The sequence below is a fragment of the Tachyglossus aculeatus genome, chromosome 2, assembly GCF_015852505.1.
Source record: "Tachyglossus aculeatus isolate mTacAcu1 chromosome 2, mTacAcu1.pri, whole genome shotgun sequence".
Taxonomy (NCBI): Eukaryota; Metazoa; Chordata; class Mammalia; order Monotremata; family Tachyglossidae; genus Tachyglossus; species Tachyglossus aculeatus.
Window position 1 is genome coordinate 85510574 of NC_052067.1, and position 25950 is coordinate 85536523.

A 25950-nucleotide genomic window follows, 5' to 3' on the forward strand; every position below is an offset into this window, starting at 1 on the left:
AGGGGTCCCCTTCTTGTCTGGGTTTATGAGAGAGTTGTATACCTGCTAGGTGAGATGATGAGAGAAAATACTCTAGCTCGTGTAGGTGACAGCTATTCAGCTACAGTGGGTAGAGGATTCTCTCTTCCCATTAGATTGAGGGACAAGCATTGTCAAAGAGCTCTATTTCAAACCAAGAGACTCAGCTATATACGAGATTACCCTCTCCCCTATTGTCCTCCCCCCCCCTACCTTGGGGGACATGGAGGAGTTCTTTAAGGGTCTGACATTTAGATATGCCGATGTCATGTCTTTGGGGAAGGCTCAGAGGCAGAACCAACCCTACACTCCTCACTCAAACACACCATTCTTGCAGATAGGCCACCCAACACAACTGAGCCATGCTCAAGAGGTGTGTACTTTCCACATGCTGATGCAGACCAGAACATCTCTATAATAACTGACAAATTGGTGGCAGCCCAGAATTCTCATAGATCTCAATGTGATAGTGTTGTGAACTCATCAGGCAACATAATTTGGTGATGGAACTAAACAAAAGACGAGAAAAAGTGAGAGCTGTCCTCCCAATCAAGAAATGAGCTGTAGACCACTCTAAAACTCTGTCCCAAATCACACAGGTTCTTTGACTTATTCTTATTTCAGAGAAGCTACTGTTAATTTGGCTTTTCGCCTCAGGGATGGGGATTAAGAGATCAGTTAGCTCCAGTGTTTCCATGCCTCACTGTTAGAGCTGGTTGGGATGCAGGCAGGACAAAGCAGATAATAACCTGCCTGGCTTCCAGCTAGAGACTTAGACTTTCATTTTAAGTGCAGGTCTAGCCCCAGTTCTGAATGATCACAATATATAAAATCCACAGATGTATCAGGCACTAATTGCTGACATAGCCCAGGACCCAAAAGCCTCATCCAACATTACATCCAGTCACTGCAGGAATCAATCATATTTATTGAGTGCTTACTGTGTGCAGAGCACTGTACTGAGGACTGAGGAGAGTGCAACATAATAGAGTTGGTAGGCACATTCCCTGCCCAGAACAGTCAGCTCCCTTTCCACTTCCCCCTCCCCTTACACTGTTCAGTTTCCACTCAGTCCTGATCTGAAGAGTTTTCCTCTCCCTCCAGACTCCTAATCTCAGTCCCCATCTCACTTGCCTCCCCTTAATCTCTTTAAGCCCTTCATTAAAAAAAATACTCAAGATGTGCTGATCAACTTTCCTCGCTTGCAACTCCTACTGGTTTGTAGATTCTCAGTCAGTCAATGATATTTATTGAATACTTACTGTGGGCAAAGCACATGATCCCTGCCCTCTAAGGAGCTTAGAATCTAGATAGGGAAAGCAACAGAATATAAACAATGACAATAATAATAATAACAATAATAATGATGATTGCGGTATTTGTTAAGCACTTTATGTCGAGCAGTGTTCTAAGTGCTGGAAAGATACAAGATCGTCAGGTCAGACTCAGTCCCTGGCCCACACAGGGCTCACAATATAGGTAGGAAGTAGAACAGATATTGCAAACCCATTTTACAGATGAGGTAATGGAGGCACAGAGAAGTTAAATGACTTTCCTAAATTCACTTGGCACAGCAGTCATGTGCCAGAGCTGGGATTAAAACCCAGATCCTCTGCCTCTCTGGCCCATGCTCTTTCCACTAGGCCATGCTGCTCCTCATAATAATAATGATAATAATGGTAGCATTTATTAAGCACATACTATATGCAAAGCACTGTTCTAAGAGCTGGGGAGGTTACAAGGTGATCAGGTTGTCCGGGGGGGGCTCACAGTCTTAATCCCCATTTTACAGATGAGGTAACAGAGGCACAGAGAAGTGACTTGCCCAAAGTCACACAGCTGACAATTGGCAGAGTTAGGATTTGAACCCATGACCTCTGACTCCAAAGCCCGTGCTCTTTCCACTGAGCAATGCTGCTTCTCTTCTCATGTATAAAGACGGGTACTGTATGTGTGGGGATTGCTGGTGGGCAGGGGGTGTGGGCAGTTTGAAACTTGTACATGTACTTGTACTTGTACATAACTATTCTATTTATTTTATTTTGTTAGTATGTTTGGTTTTGTTCTCTGTCTCCCCCTTCTAGACTGTGAGCCCACTGTTGGGTAGGGACTGTCTCTATATGTTGCCAGCTTGTACTTCCCAAGCACTTAGTACAGTGCTTTGCACATAGTAAGTGCTAAATAAATACGATTGATTGATTGATTGATTTGAAAGAGCCTAGGGTGTTTGGAAACAAGTGCCTAGGTGATGCAGAAGAGAGACAGAATAGGGTGGGGAAATGAGAGGAGATTCAGGGAAGGCCTTCTGGAGGAGATAAACTTGTAGTTGGGCTTTGAAGATGGAGAGGATGGTGGTCTGTCAGGTATGAAGTGGGAAGGAGTTCCAGGCAGATGGGAAGACATGAATCAGAGTTGGATGTCAAGACAGACAAGATGGAGGTCCAGTAAATAGATTGGTATTAGAGGAGTGAAGTTTGTGAGTTAGGTTGCGTGGGAGAAAAGGAAGGAGAGATAGGAAGGAGAGAAGCAGTCTGGTTTAGGAGAGAGAGCACAGGCTTGGGAGTCAGAAGGATCTGGGTTCTAATCCCACCTCTCTCATGTCTGCTGTATGACCTAGGGCAATTCACTTCACTTCTCTAGGCCTCAGTTACCTCATCTGTAAAATGTGGATTAAGACTGTGAGCCCCATGTGGGACAGGGAGTATGTCCAACCTGATTAATTTGTATCTACCCCAATGCTTAGAGCAGTGCTTGGTCACATAGTAGGTACTTAACAGGTACTATAATTATTATTAAGAGGGAGAGAGTTGATTGAGTACCTTAAAGCCAATGGTGAGAATTATCTGTGAGCATCAGTGAAGATGAGGGTATGGTTTATTCCCACAGCTCCAGGATAAGAGGGAGATAAGGGAAAGGAGGGTGAGGGGATGTCCATGACTGTGCTCCTGAAGGGTCCAGGGGATGAGCAGAGACCGCGGTAGGGCAATAGGGTCCATGGTGCCTGCTGGCTGGAGCTAGATACTAGATCCAGATAGAGTGGCACAGCAGCAGGGCAGATCAGAATTCAGGGCTGGGAGCCAGGTGTCCAGTCACCTGGAGGGGAACCCTAATAATGGATGAAATGTGGATGCATGGGGTGAGAAAAGTCCCTAGGCACAATGGAGGGGAAGGAGTGAGGGAAGACGGACAGCGGGGAGGGATCTAGAGTGAAGCTGTAGGACCCAGTCTTCATGTCAGGAATGGGAAACTAACAACAGTTAAGTCTAGAGGAAATGTAGCCCACAGTATGATTCACAGCACATTCACATTTTCGAGGAACATGTTACACAAATCCTAGGGTATTCCTAAACTGCTTTTGAGATTTCAGCAGTGCATTCAGACCTCTACATTCCTGTCCCTTCTCCCTTGGTGTTTCTATATAAAAAGTCAGTGGTGGACCCAGTTGGAGAATAGAGTTCCGTGACATGCATTTTGATTTTAGATTTCAAATGAGTTTCACCCATGTGCTTTTATTCCAGGTTTAATAGATAACTCTGGTCTGAGGCTGTTTTACACCACGGATTTAAGAAAATATGATGCTGGAGTCATTGAGGCAGGTCTCTGGGTCAGTCTCTTCCACAATATCCCACCAGGAATGCCTGAATTCAGGTCAGAAGGGCATTGCACTCTGGAATGCCTGGAAGAGGTATGTCTAACACTATCAAGTGGGATTTTTTTTTAATTGTATTTGTTAAGCACTATGTGTCAATCACTATTTTAAGCACTGAGGTAGATACAAGTTAATCAGGTTGGACATGGTCTCTGTTCCACATGGAGCTCACAGTCTAAATAGGAGGGAGAACAGTGCCATCATGGAGTCAAAACAATTGGCCATGTGTACTAGGGGACTTTTTTTCAATTTTCAGATAATTTGCTTAGGCCTTCCAGTGAGAGTTAATATTTTTTGTAAATTAGAAGTCATCTAGCCCTGACCCTTGCTTGCTCTACTGTGGTTTGTGGACAGGGTCCAGGCTTTACAAAGTGCTGAACTGGTGTGAGATAATGCTGATGAAGATAATGGCTTCATTGGAAGCAGTGTTTTTAATGGTATTTGTTAAGACCTTATTAGGTGCTCTAAATAGTAATCTCACTGTGACAGGGAATGTCTGTTTACTGTTATATTGTACTCTCCCAAGCACTTAGTACAGTGCTTTGCATACAATAAGCACTCAATAAATACGATTGAATGAATGAATAAATGAATGCCAGGCACTGTACTAAGCACTGGGGTATTTACAAGTTTGTCAGGTTGAACACAGTCCCTGTCCTGCATGGGACCCACGGTCTTAATCCCCATTTTACAGGTAAGGTAACTGAGGCAAAAAGAAGTTAAATGATTTGTCCATGGTCACACAGCAGACATGTGGAGTCAGGATTAGAACCCAGGTCCTTCTTCCTCCCAGGCCTGTCCTCTAACCACTAGGTCACACTACTTCCTAGTGTGGCTTAGTGTGTCCAAAAGCAGGGTCTGACCCTGATTTATCTTTACTGAAAAATTATTTCATGGCAGTCCAGGATATCGTGTCATTCGGCTTTCTCTAAACTCAGCTCTCCTGCCCTATTTTGTCCTAGTTATTTTAATTGTATTTGTTAAGACCTTAGTGGGTGCCAGGCACTGTACTAAGCTCTGGGGTAGAGATGAGACAGTCAGGTTGAACACAGTCCCTGTCTGGCATGGGACTCACAGGTTTAATCCCCATTTTACAGATGAGGTAACTGAGGCACAATAAAGTTAAGTGATTGGCCCAAGGTCACACAGTGGGAAAATGGAAGAGCTGGAATTAGAACCCAGGTCCTCTGACTCCCAAACCCGAGCTTTTTCTGCTAGGCCAGTAGCTTTCACCCTGCTCCTCCCCCTGGAGTGTTTGTTTGCATGTTTGTTTTTTTACACTGGTATGTACAATTCACAGGATATTTGTTACTCATTGACTAGGTAGAGGTTATCTGTCTACAAGACTTTCTCCAAACAATGAAATTCTCCAATGCCCTCCTATGGGACAAGGAAGATTCAGATGCTGGTGGTATCAAATATTTCTTTCTGCATCAGATATTTAAGAGGCATCTATGAGACTGTGTTGAAAATACAATTGGGACTTTTTCCTCTTGGCTGGGTCATCACAACACTATGTTGGGAAATATTTGTACAGTGTTAACAGCCATTGGAAAACGTTTAGTGCATATTTACTATTCTTTTTATTTTGTTAATGATGTGCATATAGCTTTAATTCTATTTGTTCTGACGATTTTGACACCTGTCTATATGTTTTGTTTTGTTGTCCGTCTCCCCCTTCTAGACTGTGAGCCCGTTGTTGGGTAGGAACCGGCTCTATATGTTGCCAACTTGTACTTCCCAAGTGCTTAGTACAGTGCTCTGTACACAGTATGCACTCAATAAATACAATTGAATGAATGAATGAATGAATAGGCCATGCTGCTTCTCAAATATCACTACTGGATCCTTGTATGTAATTAAGCTGGGTTTTGCTTTCTCTCCATGGTCTCCTCAGGCACTGGAAGCTGAAAAGCCAGGTGGCATTCACGTGTTTGCTGTCCTCCTTCATGCCCACCTTGCAGGCAAGGGCATCCGGATGCGACATTTTCGCAAAGGGGCAGAACTCAAGCTCCTAGCTTATGATGACGATTTTGACTTTAACTTCCAGGAGTTTCAGTACCTGAAGGAAGAGAGGACTATTTTGCCGGTATGTTAAATGATTTTAAGTTAAGTGATTTGCCCAAGATCACATAGAGGACAAGTGGAGGAGGCAGAAATTGGAACCCAATTGACTCCCTAGCCTCTGCTCTATCCACTGGGCTACATTGCTTCTAGATTAGAAGTATTAGAGCCTGACTATCCAAAAGCCTAATTCCTTTCTTATTGGCAGGCCCTCTCATTCATTCAATCTTATTTATTGAGCGCTTACTATGTGCAGAGCACTCTACTAAGTGCTTGGGAAGTACTCTCAAACCACACTGTGAAAAATTCTCAGATTGGAGGTCCTGCCAATGTGGAATCAGGTGTTCTCTTAAAAGGAGAGTGTCTTGAGCTTGTATGATAGAGCTATAGTCCCTTCCTTTTCTTTCCATTCCGTGGTATGAACAAATCAGTATTGCCTGTTGCAGGAATCTATAATAACATAAACAGAAAGCTTTTCTATCTGACACCTTGCAAAGTGGAAAGCTCTGATTAGCCTATGGAGTCCTTTATTTATTGTTTTAAAATGTTGCTTGTTAAGTGCTTACTATATGTCCACCACTGGAGCAGATACAGAGTAATCAGGTTGGATAGCTTCCCTATCCCTAATGGAGCTCACAGTCTAAATTAGAGGGAGGAGTATTTAATCCCTGTTTTACAGTTGTGGTTACTGAGGCCCAGAGAAGTGAAATGACTTGCCTGAAGTCACACAGCAGAAAAATGGGGAAGCCAGGATTAGAGCCCAGTCCTCTGAGACTCAGGCCCATGCCCTTTCCATTAGACCATGCCACTTCTCTAGTACAACCTGTTTCTAAGTTGCAGGCAAACTAATTGGTTAAATTAAGAAGCTATGGGAGAAGAGTTTTCAGTAATGGGTGTTAGCTCCTCTGGTCATTTGCCTAAACTCCGTCCTGATCCGATTAGCAAACAGTTTCAATTCACTGCTATTCACTGAGATTCCTTTTCTGATGTTTGATTCTTGAACTCCAAACTCCGTTATCTCAGGTTTGCTTTTCTGCTAATGTGATTAGCAAGTAGAACTTCTTGAGCTGCTTAATCGGGGCAATTTTCTCCTCATATGATCAAGAAATTGTCCTATACCAAAACCTGAATGTAAGTGAGCAGTGATGTTGGCTCCTCACAGAACCCCGTTGGAATTTTGGCGTTACTTTGTCGGTTGAGGTGACTCTGGAAAGCCATCCAGTCCTAGGAGCTTTGCTGTTCTGCGAATGTGGTTGATAAACACTTCTCTCCCTACTTTAGAGAACATTTTGGGGGCCTCTTGGGAGAACAGTGTGACCATGTAACACCCCGCCACACACCCCTTGTTGCGAAGCTCTGTCTCTTAATATCTGGTCTAATTCACTAACTGGTATATCTCATCCTCCAGGCATGCTAGACAGGAAAGCTTTTGCTCCTGTCTGGGTTGACTGCTAATCCCATAAATATAAACCCACTGTCAACAACTGTATTTTGCAATGTATAGACTGGGCTGCCCAGAAGCTAAGAAAGTAATCTTCTCTTAATGAAAATTTTTATATTTCTGACACCCATGCATAGCTGTTTCCTTTTTTTCTACATCTACCATTGTATGGTATATTGTGCAAGAATCTGCTTAATAAAGCAGCAAGATAGTGATAAGCCCTTAGCCTCATTAGCAACTCACTGAATGTGGGAAACAAATGTTAAGAGACTTTAAAATTTGTAAATCTGAAAAAGCCTAAATATATAGAGGGGTGTGTGTGCGTATTTGGCTGAATTTTTAAATTATACATTCTTTAGAGAGGCTTAGAGCATCCTGCAGCTATCTCAGAGCTCTACATCATTAGAAATTGTGCAAATAAATGAAGGACTATCACCTTTTAAAATAATGGCGTTTCAACATTCTATATTTCAGGGGGATAACTTAATCACTGAATGTAATTACAGCACCAGAGACAGAAGTCGCATGACTTGGGTAAGGTGTTCTTTATCAAAGTGGAGTTGGGAGATAAGGGTCAGCAAACATCCATGGACAGCCCATGAACCTCGAGAGATAGCGGGGGGATGCAGCTTATCAGGGGTTTCCTTTTCCTTGTAAATTAAGCCCAGGGTAAAAGGACACCTGTGGATAAATGTATTCAATTGAATATTGTCGGATAGCAGAACTAATCATTAGATTACATGGCCCACTGTTCTCTTACTTGTTAAAACCTTTCAATTTATAATTTCTCATTTCTTAAGACCAGAAGAGTATAAACAGTACTATTAATTAAAATAAGACACCATTGATTAATTCATGGGTCAGATCAATAATGAGAAGCAGCGTGGCTTACTAATAATGATGATGATAATAATAATAATAATAATAATAACAATAATAATGGCATTTGTTAAGTGCTTACTATGTGCCGGACTATGTGGCTACTAAGCACTGTGGTGAATACAAGCAAATAGGATTGGACACAAACCCTGTCCCACATGGGGCTCAGAATCTTACTTTATAGGCACCAAGAAGTGAAGTGACTTACCCAAGGTCACGTAGCAGATAAATGGTAGAGCTAGGATTAGAACCCAGATTCTTCTGACTCCCAGGCTTGTACTCTATCCACTAAGCCATGTTGCTGGAAAGAGCATAAAATACCATAAAAAAATCTATTCAGCCCAATATTCTGTGCTTCATTGTGGCTACACGATGTGTGGCGGAACATGGAGGATGCTTGCCTTCCTTGACATCATCTTATTCATTCATTCATTCATTCAATCGTATTTATTGAGCGATTACTATGTGCAGAGCACTGTACTAAGTGCTTGGGAAGTACGAGTTGGCAATATATAGAGACAGTCCCTACCCAACAGTGGGCTCACAGTCTAGAAGGGGGAGACAGACAACAAAACATGTAGACAGGTGTCAAAATCATCAGAACAAACAGATTTATAGCTATATGCACATTGTTAACAAAATGAATAGAATTGTAAATATGTACAAGTAAAATAACTAGAGTAATAAATCTGTACAAATATATACAACTGCTGTGGGGAGGGGAAGGAGGTAGGGCGGGGGGATGGGGAGGAGTAGAGGAAAAAGGGGGCTCAATCTGGGAAGGCCTCCTGGAGGAGGTGAGCTCTCAGTCGGGCTTTGAAGGGAGGAAGAGAGCTAGCTTGGCAGATGTGTGGAGGGAGGGCATTCCAGGCCAGGGGAAGGACATGGGCCGGGGGTCGGCGGCAGGACAGGCAAAAATGAGGCACAGTGAGGAGGTTAGCAGCAGAGAAGCAGAGGGTGCGGGCTGGGTTGTAGAAGGAGAGAAGGGAGGTGAGGTAGGAGGGGGAGAGGTGATGGAGAGCCTTGAATCTGATTAGGGTTCTTAATGATTAGGGTTGGACCATCTAGCACCCCCTATCCCTTTACACCCCTAACTTTCCCTCTAGGAATCCACTTGGACCAATTTTTTTTTATGGTATCTATTAAGCACTTACTATGGGTCAAGCACTGTTCTAAGCACTGAGGTAGATAAAAAATTAATCAGGTGAGACAGACTCTCTGTCCCACATGGGGTTCACCATTTCAGTAGGAACTGTCCATGAATTTATCCAAACCTTTTTTCAATCTCTGAGATATGTGCTGCACGTCCAGAATGAACCAACTTTATATTCTAAACCCGATGGGTGAAGAAACGTTTCCTTTGTTGGTTTTGGCCCTACCACTTTACAGCTTCAAAATAATCAGACTTCCTCCTGTGAATATTCTCAAGAAATTCTGGAATATTGGCTTAGTCATTCCCAGTCTCCCTGCTTGAAGATGTAATTTTTCTAGCCTATCTATTCCTGTTGGGGTAAACCTCAGCTTAATGTGATGCAAATATCTCCCTCCCTCTTTAGGGTGGTCTGAGCACCAGAAATGAAATGTGCCTTTCATACTTGCTGTATTACCCAAGAATCAACCTGACTCGATGTGCTAGTATTCCTGACATTATGGAGCAACTTCAATTCATTGGTGTTAAAGAAATCTACAGACCAGTCACGTAAGTAATGAAGGTTCCCCAATGGCTATTGGGTCAATTTTAATTCCTAGGAGGACTGGCTTTATTTTCAGATAAAACCAGTTGAACTGATTCAACTGCAGTGATCCATTTGAACAGAAAATCAAGCATTTACTACTACTACTACTACTATTCAGTAGTTTTCAACTGGAATCGTACAAGTACAACATGGTTGAGATATTGGAAGAGATTAGATTTCTCTTATTAGCAAAAGCAGTTCTCCATTCAACACGGACGAGGGTTCCTCAATAATTCAATTTCCACATTGCAACTGAGAAGCATAAAAGGGCCTAGAACTTTTAGAAAGACCCTACACAAGTGTGTGTTTGATTTGTTGAATTATTCTTATTCTTTATCACTGACGAATCTGGTCTTTCTATCTCTCTGTTTCTCTCTATAAAAGTAGGGAACCCTTAGACACTCTCCTTCTCTTTTATGCAATGTTAATTGCAGATGGAAAAGACATGTCTCCAAAGGAAAAGTGAGTTTAAAAATACTCCTGGGAAATAAATGAGTATGTAAAAGCTGAGCATTGGAAAATGCTAAAGGATGATGGCCTGGGAATTTATGCTGATCTTAGGGTGTCAGGAAAATACTTCTTAAAGAGATGAGCCTTGGCCAGCGTACAGATCTGCAGAGGGCAGACTGAAACCCATGAAACCTGACCTTGCTCTGGGTGATGATGAGGCTGGTCCCTTCATGACTTTCAAAGAGAGACTGAAGTGAAATCACAGCACAAGGCAAGTTTTGAGAAGACTTTACCCACACCCAGCCATTCATCTTCCTGGAAACACCTTATTTATTTCTTCAAACAAGCAATGAAAAAGAGTCTCTCTTTTGAAATTGCCTCCAGAGCCTAAACAAGAGATTCATTTCTCTTCATCAACACACTGACATAATTCTGATGATAGTGTCCAAACCAACGTGGATCTGGCTGAGAGATCTGAAGCAAAGAAAATGGTTACTTTTTTTTGGTTGCAAGGGACCTTGCCAAGTCGGTATTGGGGCTGATTAAAAAAATATATATACTGCACTCAAAGGAATATTTTGTAACCTGACATTACACCAATGTCTTCTGCTTGCATTCTAATTTCATCAGCAGCTAGGTGCTGAAATTTAAAGCTTACATTCCCTGGGAGAGTGAGAGAGGATTTCATCCAAGCTACAAGCATCCTAATCATGTTTCTGTATAAATGTCTGTCAGAGATTGCACTTTTCTGTCTCACAGAAATTGGTGAGATTTAATTGAAATCTCTAAAATTATAAAATGCAAATGACATATATTGTTTCTTAGCCTTTTAAAGCAAAGTCTAATATTGACAAAGAAAAATTCACCTAGGAATTTGCATTTTTCTTGGATCACCTTTTAACTCTGTCCAGATTCCTCATATCTTTTTAGCTGTGGAGTCTGAAAATGGACCTGATGAAAGGAGGTAGAGATGGAAAGGGAGAAATGGATTTTTTTTTCTTCTTACAGAGTCAGGAAATATCAGTTCTAACCCCAGTTCTGTTACAGGATTGGATAAGTCATTTACTTTTCTGTGTCTCAAATTCCTCCTCTGTCAGATGGGCATAAAAAAAACCTCCTCTCCCTCCCTCTTATCATGGGTGCCTCATATGGGCCAGGGACTTTCTAGTGCTTAATACAGTAATAGACAAATAGTAAGTGCTTAATAAATAGTGTTATCATTATTACTGTGGGAATACTGGTAGATACTCTGAAGGGAGAACTGATAGATGATAGAGGACACTTCGGTTTTCCAACTGAACACTTCCTCGAAAATGCTGCATCTATTTCATTTACATGATCACTCTTCTCCCACTGAAGATTCCTTTATTTTTATTTTTTTATGGAAATTTATTATGCATTTACTATGTGCCAGGTACTATACTAAGCACTTCAGGTAGATATAAACTAAACAGGTTGGATGCAGTCCATGCCCCATTTGGGGCTCACAAACTTGATTCCCATTTTACAGGTGAGGTAACTGAGGCACAGAGAAATTAAGTGATTTGTCCAAGGCTACACAGCAGGTGAGTTATGGGGCCGGGATTAGAAGCCATATCCTTTAGACTACCAGGCCTATGCTCTTTCCATGAGGCCACACTGCACCTGCCCATGAAATTTTCAGAAATGATAATAAAGCTATCAATGCTGTCTGTGATCACTCTCAGGACTCTTCATGTATTTTCACTTATTTCCTAGTGTTGCTTCTGGGCCCTTGCATCTCAAAGCTCTTCCAGAAAACAGAGGAGTGCAAGCAGTGCAATCAGTGAAAGCATTAACCTTTTAAGTGTGTACTCAGTGGTCTGAATTTACCAGTTAGGAATGATGCTTCTCCCTCATGCTTCTTTCCCTGCCTCCAATGGCAGGACAATTGTTAATGAACTCAAAGGAAAACATTGTTGAATTCTTGGAGGCCAAATACTTAAATTCATTCATTCATTCCTTCAATCGTAATTATTGAGTGCTTACTGTGTGCAGGGCACTGTACTAAGCGCTTGGGAAGTACAAGTTGGGAACATATAGAGACAGTCTCTACCCAACAACGGGCTCACAGTCTAGAAAGGGGAGACAGACAACAAAACAAAATATATTAACAAAATAAAATAGAATAGTAAATATGTACAAGTAAAATAGAGTAATAAATAGGTACAAACATATATACAGGTGCTGTGGGGAGGGGAAGGAGGTAAGGAAGAGGGGATGGGGAGGGGGAGGTGGGGGAGAGGAAAAGGGGGGCTTAGTCTGGAAAGGCCTCCTGGAGGAGTTGAGCTCACAGTAGGGCTTTGAAGGGAGGAAGAGAGCTAGCTTGGTGGATATGCGGAGGGAGGGCATTCCAGGTCAGGGGGAGGATGTGGGCCAGGGGTCGACGGTGGGACAGGCAAGAACGAGGCACAATGAGGAGGTTAGCGGCAGAGGAGCGGAGGGTGCGGGCTGGGCTGGAGAAGGAAAGAAGGGAGGTGAGGTAGGAGGGGGCAAGGTGATGGAGAGCCTTGAAGCCCAGAGTGAGGAGTTTTTGCCTTAAATCAATGAAGCCCCATCTTCACTGTACATAATGATGTCTCAAGATAAAAAGCACACTTGGCCTAAAGGGAAAAAATTTGGAAGGGGGTAAATAGACTTGTCTGTCTACCTCAGGTGAAGTAGTAATTAAAAAAAAATATCAAAGAACCTTGAATTCAGGGCTTAAACCACACATCTTTTGCTGCCAGTTCTTTGTAGACTAAAGGTACAGTGTCTCAGGTTAGAACTTCGTATATTTCTGAAATTGAGGGGTTTCCCAACTACAGCTGAACCAGGCTTTTCACTGCTGTAAGCAAAATTCTAAAATTGTGTTCCATTGAATAGAGGTATTTATTATCTAATCTGTGCAAAGCACTTTACTATATTCCTGGGTCAGTTGAATGGAAGAAAAAAGACATGGTTCCTGCCTTCTAATAATTTCAAGATTCACAGGAGAGACTGACAGGCATGGATTATAAATACCATGGAAACAAGAGGAAACAAATTCAACCAAATAACAAGGGATGGTAGAAATAAATTAGGAAATTCTACCTGGAGGAGGTGGATTTTCAGGAACATTTACTGCAGAGGATAGATGTGAGCTCCTGAAAGGAGAAGGATGTGGGAGAACTTATTTGAGAAGCAGTGTGGCTCATTAGAAAGAGCATGGGCTTTAGAGCCAGAGGTCATGGGTTCAAATTCCAGGTCCACCAACTTTCAGCTGTGTGACTTTGGGCAAGTCACTTAACTTCTCTGTGCCTCAGTTACCTCATCTGCAAAATGGGGATTAAAACTGTGAGCCCCCTGTGGGACAACCTGATCACCTTGTAACCTCCCCAGTGCTTAGAATAGAGCTTTGCACATAGTAAGCGCTTAACAAATACAATCATTATTATTATTAGACTTGAGAGAAACAGTGGGGCCTGGTAGATAGAGTTGGGGCCTGGGAATCGAAAGGACCTGGGTTCTAAACCCAACTCTGTCACTTACCCCCTGTGTGAACTCAAGCTAGTCACTTGACTTCTTTACGCTTCAGTTACCTCAACTGTCAAAATGGGGATTAAGACTGTGAGCTCCATGTGGGACAGGGACTAAGTCTAACCTGATTAGTTTATATGTACTCCAGTGCCTGACACATAGGAAGTGCTTAACAAATGCCATAAAAAAAGAGAAGGGGCTCCAGGTTAAGGAAATATGTTAACATAAATTTGGCACAGAAGACTGAAGCTCAGTGGCAGTAGATAAAGTGGGTGACAGTGTAGAGATGAAAGTTGGTGAAGGACCAAAGTCACGGAGATGGGATGAGAAATTCTCAGTGCTGCAGTTCCCAAATCCTAGCCCTGTCCCTGATGCCAAGATGTTTGTAATCGAAGTGCTTCGGAGCAAACTCTGAAGCTCAGGTGTTTTTCTGGACTACAAATCCCAGGAGTACATGGGGCACACAAGCTCTGCTACTCTTAGAACAGTGCTTTGCACATAGTAAGCACTTAACAAATGCCATTATTATTATTATTATTATTTACTCCTGTTCTGCAGGATGTGCCAGTTGAGGGGAAGTGGGTGCCAAAACATTTTTGCTTCAGTGAATGACCTACCACTAACTCTTTATGGGTCAGGACATTTAACATATTTTTTGTATGCTTCCTCAGGACCTTCCCACCCCCAAGTAGGTCCTCAGTCAATACCACAGCTACTGTCATTCTTTATGTGACAAGTAATTCTTTCAATCTCATTAGTTTTCTCTCTATCCTCATACTTTCCCCTGTGCTGATCAGGCCTGCCCCACAACCACTATGTCCTTTCCTTCTGTCCATTTGTTTCCGAGGTTTTGGATCTCTGGAGGTTTATCGTTCTGACCTGCTGTCCTCTTTCAGAAATGCCTGGCTATCGGAACGGAACTTTGAGTGAGCTCTTTCCTCTACCCCAAATGTTTCTGAACTTCCTCTGCCCTGCCCCAGCCAGATGGCACCAGGGCACTTAGAACATGCCAAGCCTTTCAACTTGCTGTTCTTGGCTGTGTGAGGAGAGGGAAATTCCAGACGCTTCTGTAATCATCTGCTCTTGTGAACGGAGGACTTTAGAACCTCCCAGATCATCCCCTCCACATTAATAACTGATTCCCCCTGTGATATCCAGCCAGGGCTCAAATTCATCGCTATTTGTTCATCAAGAATCGCATCATGTTTAAAGGGGAGCATCCCAGCCAGGACCTCTAATATTTAACTGCCTCAAAAGCCTTGCCAAATACAATTCGATGGGCTGTTGCCTAGGGAAATTAAAAGCTTCTTTTGTGGTGAGACTTCCTTTACAGGAGGAATCTGAACAAAAGAGCTTCAGAAGTTTGACTTTTCCTTCATAAAAACTGGGTGCATGTCAGGAGGAAGCTGACTAGGAAGTTTGGTTTGAGGCAGTTTTGCAGGGTAGAGGATATTGCTTTTAGTAGTAAAGATCAGTTCCTTCAGCAAGAAGTACTATAATGTACACTGTTATTTACACCACCCCCTTAGAACTCATGTATGTATGTCACCTCAATTTATTTACTAGGCCCACTTTAGTTGTACATAAATCCACATGGATATCCCTGGGGACTCCTCTGCCGTGCGCCTTCTATCTCTCCTTGACACTGCCAACCTCCTGCTCCACCCCACCTCGCCCACTCACCAACTTGGTCACACCCTCAACCTCATCATCTCCTACCGCTGCACTATCTCTACTCTCACCAACTCTGAAATCCCTCTCTCTGATCATAACCTTCTCACCTGCTTCCTCACTCACACTCCTCTCCCCTGTAAATCTATATTACTACCTCACAGAGACCTCCGCTCTCTCGACCCCATCCATCTTTCTGAGCGCCTCACACCCCACCTCGCCTCCCTTTCCTCTCTACCCAATCTTGATGATCAGATTACTGCTCTCAACTCTACCCTCTCTACTCAGCTCGACTGGCTCACTCCCCTTTCCCTTCACTGCTCTCGTACCACTAACCCACAGCCCTGGATCACTGCCACTGTCCGCCTCCTTCGCTCTTGTGCTCCAGCTGCTAAACGCTGCTGGTGAAAGTCTAAACACCAAGCCAACCTCGTTCACTTCAAGTTTATCCTTTCCTGCCTTAACTCTGCCCTCTCATCTGCCAGATGAAACTATTTCTCCTCCCTTATTGACACCCATGCCCATCATCCCCGTCAGCTCTTCCGTACATTTAGCTCCCTTCTCAGGCCCCCTGTTCCTCCCCCTCCTCCTTCCCTCACCCCCAACGATCTGGCCTCCTACTTCATTAGTAAAATTAACTCTATCAGGTCTGAGCTCCCCAAAGTCACTCCTCCCCCTTCTCCAACCCCCCAGCTCTCAACCCTCTCCGTTACTCTCCCATCCTTCTCAGCAGTATCCTCGGATGAGATCTCCTCCCTCCTCTCAAGTGCTACACCGGCCACTTGTGCTTCTGATCTCATTACCTCTCATCTTATGAAATCTCTCATTTTGTCCCTCCTCCCCTCCTTAACTTCCATCTTCAACCACTCACTCTCCACTGGTTCCTTCCCCTCTGCCTTCAAACATGCCCACCTCTCCCCCAACCTAAAAACACCCGTCTCTTGACCCGCCTCCCCTTCTAGTTATCACCTTATCTCCCTCCTACCATTCCTTTCCAAACTCCTTGAACGAGTTGTCTACATGCGCTGCTTCGAATTCCTCAACACCAACTCTCTCCTCGACCCCCTCCAATCTGGCTTCCATCCCCTACATTCCACGGAAACTACTCTCTCAAAGTTCACCAATGACCTCCTGCTTGCCAAATCCAAAGGCTCCTACTCTATCCTAATCCTCTTCGACCTCTCAGCTGCCTTCGACACTGTGGACCACCTCCTTCTCCTCAACACGCTATCCAACATTGGCTTCACAGACTCTGTCCTCTCCTGGTTCTCCTCTTATCTCTCCGGCTGTTCATTCTCAGTCTCTTTTGCGGGCTCCTCTTCCCTCTCCCATCCCCTTACTGTAGGGGTTCCTCAGGGGTCAGTTCTTGGTCCCTTCTGTTCTCTATCTACACTCACTCCCTTGGTGAACTCATTCGCTCCCACGGCTTCAACTATCATCTCTATGCTGATGACACCCAGATCTACATCTCTGCCCCTGCTCTCTCTCCCTCCCTTCAGGCTCATGTCTCCTCCTGCCTTCAGGACATCTCCATCTGGATGTCTGCCCGCCATCTAATACTCAATATGTCCAAGACTGAACTCCTTATCTTCCCTCCCAAACCCTGCCCTCTCCCTGACTCTCCCATCACTGTTGACGGCACTACCATCCTTCCCGTCTCAGAAGCCCGCAACCTTGGTGTCATCCTCGACTCTGCTCTCTCGTTCACCCCTCACATCCAATCCATCACCAAAACCTGCTGGTCTCACCTCCGCAACATCGCCAAGATCCTCTTTCTCTCCATCCAAACCACTACCCTGCTCGTTCAAACTCTCATCCTATCCCTTCTGGATTACTGCATCAGCCTCCTCTCCGATCTCCCATCCTCCTGTCTCTCCCCACTTCAATCCATACTTCACGCCACTGCCCAGATCGTCTTTGTGCAGAAACACTCTGGGCATGTTACTCCCCTCCTGAAAAATCTCCAGTGGCTACCAATAAACCTATGCATCAGGCAAGAACTCCTCACCCTCAGCTTCAAGGCTCTCCATCACCTCGCCCCCTCCTACCTCACCTCCCTTCTCTCCTTCTACAGCCCAGCCCACACCCGCTGCTCCTCTGCCACTAATCTCCTCACTAAGCCTCGTTCTCGCCTGTCCCACCATCGACCCCCAGCCCACATTATCCCTCTGGCCTGGAATGCCCTCCCTCTGCACATCCACCAAGCTAGCTCTCTTCATCCCTTCAAAGCCCTACTGAGAGCTCACCTCCTCCATGAGGCCTTCCCAGACTGAGCCCCCTCCTTCCTCTCCCCCCACCCCCCCACCTTACCTCCTTCCCCTCCCCACAGCACCTGTATATATGTATGTTTGTATGTATTTATTACTCTATTTATTTGTACATATTTATTCTATTTATTTTATCTTGTTAATATGTTTTGTTTTCTTGTCTGTCTCCCCCTTCTAGACTGTGAGCCCACTGTTGGGTAGGGACCATCTCTATATGTTGCCAACTTGTACTTCCCAAGTGCTTCGTACAGTGCTCTGCACACAGTAAGTGCTCAATAAATACGATTGAATGAATGAGTGTGTTTCTGTTTGCAAAAACAGTACTGAGTACTTGGGAAAGTGCAACAGAGTAGGTGGACACATTCCATGCCCATAATAATAATAATGTTGGTATTTGTTAAGTGCTTACTATGTGCCAAGCACTGTTCTAAGCGCTGGGGTAGATACAAGATAATCAGGTTGTCCCACGGGGGGCTCACAGTCTTCATCCCCATTTTACAGATGAGGGAACTGAGGCCCAGAGAAGTGAAGTGACTTGCCCAAGTCACACAGCTGACAAGTGGCGGAGCTGGGATTTGAACCCACGACCTCTGACTCCAAAGCCTGGGCTCTTTCCACTAAGCCACGCTGCTTCCCCAATACTAATAGTAATTATGGTATTTGTTAAGTGCTTACTATGAGCCAAGAACTGTACTAAGCACTGGGGTGGACATAAGCTAATTGAATTGGACACTGTCCTTATCCTATGAGGGGCTCACATTCTCAATCTCCATTTTACAGATGAGGTAGCTGAGGCACAGAGAAGTGAAGCGACTTGCCCAAAGTCACACAGTAGACATGTGGCAGAGCCAGAATTAGAACCCATGACCTTCTGAGGCCCAGGCCTGTGCTCTATCCACTACGCCATGCTGCTTCTTACAGTCTTACAGTCTAGCTGAGGAGGCAGACAATAATATAAATAAATTGTGGATATGAACGTAAGCGCTGTGGGGCTGAGGATGTGGGTGAATATCAAGTACCTAAAAGCTACAGATCCAGACAACTACTACTACTACGACTGTTACTGAACTTGTTAATTTATCTGTGTGTTTAATTCAGGACTTGGCCTTTTATCATCAAGAGCCCCAAACAATACAGAAATCTTTCTTTTATGGACGCCATGAACAAATTTAAATGGTCGAAAAAAGAAGGCGTCGCCTTCAATGAACTCGTCCTCCGGCTGCCAGTGAACGTGAGGTGTTCAAAGACAGACAATGCAGAGTGGTCGGTAAGGCTCCCCCATCCACTATCTTATCCCTTCTCTGAATCCCGCCACTGGGCCTTCTCACTGCAAATGGGTTGATGGAAATGAAAGCTTTTCTTATGTCATCATTTCAAGAGTTTGATGTGAAATCATTAGAATCAAAAGGTTTTCTACCTGGGTGATAAGTGCCTTAAAGGACCTTCAAGGAATATGAATATTTTGACTGTGGCAGTGGCTCCTCCTGCTGGGTTCTCTGGTGGTGGTGGTGATGGTATTTGTTAAGCACTTACTATGTGCCAGGCACTGTACTAGGCTCTGGGGTAGATCTAAGCAAAACGGGTTGGACACAGTCCCTGTACCTCATAGAGCTCACAATCTTAATCCCCATTTTATAGATGAGGGAACTGAGGCCAGAGAAGTGAGTGATTTGCCCAAGATTGCACAGCAGATAAGTGATAGGGCTGGGATTAGAACCCAGGCCCTTCTGATTCCCGGGCCTGTGCTCTATTCATGAGGTCCTGCTGCTTCTCTGTGTTCTTGATGCGACTAGAACGCTGCCTGAGTCCAACAAGAAGCCAAGCAGAGGAGAAAAGTTGCTCTTTTTCCCCCTGACTGCCAGTAGCATGGCGAAGCAACATGGCATAATGGATAGAGCACAGGCTTGGGAGTCATGAGGTCATGGGTTCTAATCCCAACTCTGCCATATGTCTGCTGTGTGACCTTGGGCAAGTCACTTCACTGTGCCTCAGTTACCTCATCTGTATAATGGGGATTAAGACTATGAGCCCCACTTGGGACAGGGACTGTGCTCAACCTAATTTGCCTGTATTCACCCTAGCACTTAATACAGTGCCTGGCACGTAGTAAGTGCTTAACAAATACCATAATTATTATTAGTGGTAGTAGTAGCCCCTGGACTTCATCCCTCTTCTGGGTACACTGAAAGAAGTGGTCCCTGAAGCATTAGCCCTGAGGAGCTCATAGTGGTGGTGGGACCAGTGACAACAAAAGTTGTTTCCTGCCAGGCCTTGCTTTAGCTGTTGCACTACTGCTCCCCAGCACTGGTGAGTATTCTCCTGGTTTCTTGTGGACTGGGACTATGTCTACCAAGTGTGTTGTAGTGTACTTTCCCGAGCACTTAGTACATGGCTCTGCACACAGTAAGCTCTCAATAAATATGATTGATTGATTACATATGTGAGAGGGTTCAGAATGGGTAGCAGGGCTGGGAGACAGAGAGATGAAGGGTGGGGGAGAGAGAGACAGAGATGATGATGTGTGGTGTAGAGGGTACTTAAGGTTGAAACTTGAAAACTCAGAGACCCATGTTCTAAAAAAGGATGGAAAACCCCTGAGGAAAATGAAACCCTAGATTCTGAAGCTCTTGGAGAAATGTTGCTAGTTCTAGGAAATTCTCAAACTTATAGACAGTAAACATGCAGGAGTCTTGGCTATCAGAACAACCCCTTTGGAGATCTGGGGCACAGTGCCCTACCCTCAAATATCCACTTTTTATCTTAACATTTACCTAATATGATCAAAATTCCTCCAGCCTCTGGAGAACCTCAGATCATTCCTCAAGTCCCAGATTCCCCTTCCTCCATGATGAGATTCTTTAAAGAACATGTTTTTTCCCTGTGAAACACACTTTAAGGTATCATGGAATCATTTCATTAAAGAAAAACAAACTTGAAAATGATTGAAATAGTAAGATATTTGCCTAGGAGCAGTTTTTGTGGACCTCTGGCCCCTGCTTATAAAATCCCCAGATTCCTCAGAACACAGTTCAAAAATTTCTGACTCAGAAGACTATTTCATAGACTTTTTTTTCCTGTGCTTATTGTTCTGAGAGTCTTTCTTAGGGGTCAATGCCCCCCACCAAAAAAACAAAACATTTAAAAAATATTAGCCTTTTAAAAATATATTTAGTTCTTTCCCAAGAAAGCAATACCTTATTCAGTCACTGTGTTTAAATTTAGATCCCACTCCCAGCCATGAAACAAATGGGCTTTATATGTATTTTTCATCATCAGTGGTATTTATTGAGCATTCACTATGTGCGGAGCACTACTAAGTGCTTGGGAGAGCACAATACAACCGAGTTGGTAGACTCTTTCCCTTCCCATAATGAGTTTATTCAATAAAAAAAAAAAGAAAAACAGAGTAGTTAAATTGTAGTTTCATATCTAAGAATTTGCCATGGGGATTTCCTCTCCTGAATTTCCTCTCAAGAAGTGGCATGGCCTAGTGGATTGGAGCACAGACCTGAAAGTCAGAAAGATCTGGGTTCTAATCCTGACTCCACCACTTGTCTGCTGTGTGACCCTGGGCAAGTCCCTTAACTTCTCTGTGCCACAGTTACCTCATCTGTAAAATGGGGATTAAGATTATGAGCCCCATGTGGGACATGGACCATGTCCAACCTGATTATATTGTATCTATCCCAGCACTTTGAACAGTTCCTAGCACATAGTAAGCTCTTAAATATTAGAAAAAAAAAACACAAAGAAGTGATAGTTATCCATCTTGGGTGGGCGTTGGAGTCCCCTCCTTTTTTTAGCAGGATGCTCCAGTTGGCAGAAACTCTTTCAGGTCCTTTCCCTTGGGAATCCCCACTAAATTCCTGTTTGGAGCAATTGTGACCAGGCAATTGCGTTTCTTGAACTGTGCTAATTTGCAGTTTTTCTGCTTTAATTTCAGATTCAAGGAATGACGGCTCTCCCCCCAGAAGTGGAAAGACCATATAAACCAGAGTCATTTGCCTGCCGGTCATCCTCTCCTTTATGCAGCACTCCCATCCTTAAGTTGGGTGTGGTTTGGGGCATTATCAGTAGTTTAGTGGCGAGTACCGGGACCTTTGCATTCTAACTTCCCTGCACTGGGTGATGCTGTATGGGCTGGGTCAGGACGCGGTTGCTTGCACTGTTTCTTCCTGTGATGGCCCAACTGTACAAATTCAATTGGAGGGGTGGGCCATGGTCAAATTTGAGAATTTTTAATAGAGCAAACACTACTGTCCTATCTCCACTAACCTTCCAGCCCAGAACTAATCGACCCTGTCTGCTTCCCATCCATGGTGTGGGACAGCATAGGAAGCCGTGACTTGAAACGGGCTGTCCTTGGTTCCTTTACCTTGGCAAGAAGGGACAGGAGTATATTCTAACCCTGAGGGCTAATCCTCAATTTTCAGGACTTTTGCTTACATTTCAGCCTCTTTTATGATGGTTTAAATATCTTTCTGGACTCTTCTACCTTACATTTTCTCTTTCATTCTCTTTTATTTTGGTTTTGAAATGCCCTTCATTTTACTTCTCCCTTTTTTTGTGAATCTCCCCTTACCCATTTCTCCATTTGGTCTGTTCTTTGTTCTGATCTCCTTTTCTCTATCCTCCATTGCACTTGCCTTGTTTTTTTTCCCCTGATATTCCATCCATGAATTTTTCCATTCCACCTAAAGGCTTCCCGTTCTGTCCATTAATTCTGCATTCAGAGCACCAGCTTCTTTCAGGACATCATCACCCCAGCCATAACCTCTTGTCCTCTTGCCCTTTCTTCCCCCACATCCTCTCCATGCACACCTCCCTCTCCTCCTGAACTGGACTTCCATCTCCACTCCTGAGGAAGAACTGGCCTGCTGAGATTTCCGTTAAGCCTCATGGCCTCCCTGCCCTAGGTCTGAGAAGCACAGGATTTATGGTTGACCAGAGGGGTGAAGAAAACCGTCGTCTGAGTGCTACTGTCTAGCAGTTGAGGGGCATGCTCCACATTGGGCCTATAGGTTGGATATTGGGACTGCGTGGGAGAGAAGTGGGTGATATATCCATCTAGAAGGAGAAAAGCTTGGCATGTGAGTCACCAAGAGCCACCCCTGCTGCATACTGGCTCAATCTGAGCCCTGGTTGCCATTGTAGATTTATTTTTTTATATAAATATATATAGTTAAACTAATTTTGCTAGTTCATAATACAACCAATTACCACTTACACTGACAAATGTTTATGGTGTTGAGACTTTGCCATCCACCAAAAATATTCAGCATCGATAGCTTTCCAGAAAGTTTTACCACATCTTACCCTGCCTCATTTCAATATAAAAGTGACTATTTGGGTAATGTTAATAAACTAAATTTAATTTAAAATTTCTTGATTTATCTTGCTTCTCTTTATCTGCAAGTGACTTAAGAACTTGAATGCATCTAGATTAACTTCAAATTTTGCAGTTGATCGATGCTCTGTTTTATGCTGACTCTAGTCTGTAAAATAGAATCTTCCAAGAAATACACTGTTACGAAACATCAGGCTATGTTCTGATGGTTTTTCTTTCATTCACAGCAACATAATCTTGCATTTGTCCAGTAAGAGTAGCAATGGTAAGACATTTTAGTTAATTGATTTTGTAAAGTTTGACCTTGACTCTGTCTCAACATATTAAAAAAATCAACTAGAACTCATTCAAAATCCTACTGCCCTCTGGAAAATAGCATAAGCCAAGCTGTTACTCCCTTTTATGCATCCTTGATATTTCTCTCTGACTCTCGCAATATTGTGTATGCTACTAGTGGGAAAAGACCATGTCTTGTATTTCTTTTCTACCTCCCAAGCACTTACTACAATGCACTGTTCTCAATGCTCAGTAAGTGTCCCTATCTTCAAAGCCCTACTCAAATTATGTCTCCTCCAGCAGATCTTCCCTGATTACTCATCCCCTCACAGCTTTGCCCTCTCTCCACCCCTTTTTATTGCCAATGTACCACCTTTGCTCTTCAGTACTGAATCCTAGGGACTTAGGTACTTACCCGTCCCCAAAACCTTTATATACAGATCTTAAAGTCTGTTTCTTCCGCAGAACTTGGGCAAGTCACTTCATTTCTCTGTACCTCAGTTTTCTCATCTTTAAAATTGGGATTCAATTCCTTTACTTCCTCATATTTAGACTGTGAGCCCATATAGGACAGGGACTGTGCCCGGCCTGATTAAACTTATATATACCCCAGAGCTTAAAACAGTTCTTGACACATAGTGAGAGCTTAATACAGTAAATAATGTAGGAGAAAAGAAGCATTGTGCTTTAGTGCTCCAACTAGATTATATCAATAGATATGTACATAAACACTCTAGGTGGCTGTGAAAACCTACGTAAGTATTGAAGTACATCTGGGAGAGGAAGATTAATCAGGGAAAGCTGCTTGGAGGAGGTAGTAGTAGTAGTAATATGTATTAAGCACTTACTGGGTATAGAGCACTGTACTAAGCATTGGAAAAAAATCACAGGTGGAATTAGACATGGTCCCTGTTTGGGTGGCTTTAAAGTAAAGAAGTGGGAGGGCTGATGACAGATACAACAAAACCCTAATTCAACATAAAGAGAAAAACAAAGCTCAGCAGGGTACTGTGCTGAAGGATCAGATATTGGGCTGTGACACTATCAGAAGGGCTTTGAAAATGGGGAGAGCTGTGATCTGGTGAATTTGAAGATATGGAGAAGTCATGAGCAACAAGCCAAATGTGTAAGAGGTGGGTGAAGAAAGAGAGAAAGCATGTGAGAGAGAGAGAGAGAGACAGAGACAGAGGCAGAGAGAAAAGGTTCATTTGGGAAGAATGTATAGTATGAGCTGAGACATGGTAAATGAGGAAAGCTGATGGAAAAGAAGGAAATTGTGGCTGAAGAGCCTTGAAGCCAATGTTCAGGAGTTTATGTTGATGGCAAGCAATTGTAATCTTATGAGGACAGGAGAGTGGTTAGCAGGACCACATTTTGTGAAGATCATTTGGACTGGAAAGCATGATATAGATTAAAGAGGAAAAAAAATTGGGGTCAGGGAACCCAGTGAGGAAGCCAATATGGTAATCTAGCTAAAAGATGATGAGACCATGAACCAGGATTGTGTCATTGGGGTGGATAAGGATTCAGTAAAAACTGTGGAGAAAAAACTGGCTGGATTTCATGCTAGACTGACGCAGAGAAGCAGCGTGGCTCAGTGGAAAGAGCCCAGGCTTCTGAGTTAGAGGTCATGGATTCTAATCCCAGCTCCCCTACATGTCTGCTGTGTGACCTTGGACAAGTCACTTAACTTCTCTGAGCCTCAGTGACCTCATCTGTAAAATGGGGATGAAGACTGAGCGCCCCACATGGGACGACATGATCACCTTGTATCCTCCCCAGCACTTAGAACAGTGCTTTGCACATAATAAGCGCTTAACAAATACCATCATTATTATTCAGTGCTTACAACAGTGTCTTGCAAATAGTAAGCACTCAATAAATGTCATTATTAGGGTTAAAATAGGAGTCAAAGGTGACACAAAAGGTGCTGAGTTTCTGGGATAGTTTATTCTCTAGGGTCTGGGAAAAGCAGGACTTGCCCAAGGGACACTCTTAGTTTGGTGTTGGGATGGGATATGCTGTCCCTATAGCTGCTCTCATTGGCCACTTCCTCCTGTTCCCTTCTCCTTCTGTTTCCACCCTGAAAGCCACACATTGAGTCTCAAAGTCAAAATTCCACTCTGATATTCACCCATCCTTCAGCCCCACAGCACGTATTTACAAATCCTGCTGTAACTTATTTTAATGTCCATCACCCCCCAGTCTGTAAGATCCTTGTGAACAGGGATCATCTATATGTACTATTTTGAACTGTGCTCTCCCAAGCATTTAGTACAGTGGATTTATTTTTATACATTACGTATTTATATTAATGTCAGTCTCCCCATCTAGACAGTAAGCTCGTTATGAGTAGGGAACCTTTAACCAACTCTGTTGTACACTCCCAAGCATTTAGTACAGTGCTCTGCATACAATAAGTGCTCAGTCAATACCTCTGGTTGATTGATTGATGGAGTACTGAATAACCGAAAGATAGGCCTAAGCAGAACCATTTTAAATTTGAATGCATTTTTTCATCCCTTCACTAATTAGTAATCAAAGATATTGACTATTAACTGTGGGCAGAGCACTACACCAAAATGCTTGGGAGAGTACAATACAAGAGTTGGTAGACATGATCCTTGCCCTCAGAG

At 43.5% G+C, this 25950-nt stretch overlaps 1 protein-coding gene across 1 annotated transcript in view; it reads left to right on the forward strand.

Moving 5' to 3' along the window:
* The window catches only part of MOXD1 (monooxygenase DBH like 1), a 108979-nt gene extending 85907 nt beyond the window's left edge, over window positions 1-23072 (forward strand). Inside the window, 6 exon segments of the mRNA XM_038742222.1 lie at window positions 3537-3703; window positions 5565-5756; window positions 7647-7706; window positions 9608-9750; window positions 18790-18958; window positions 21635-23072. Coding sequence (XP_038598150.1) covers window positions 3537-3703; window positions 5565-5756; window positions 7647-7706; window positions 9608-9750; window positions 18790-18958; window positions 21635-21802 — 899 coding nt within the window. The 3' untranslated portion in view covers window positions 21803-23072.
* The last annotated feature ends 2878 nt before the right edge of the window (window positions 23073-25950 follow it).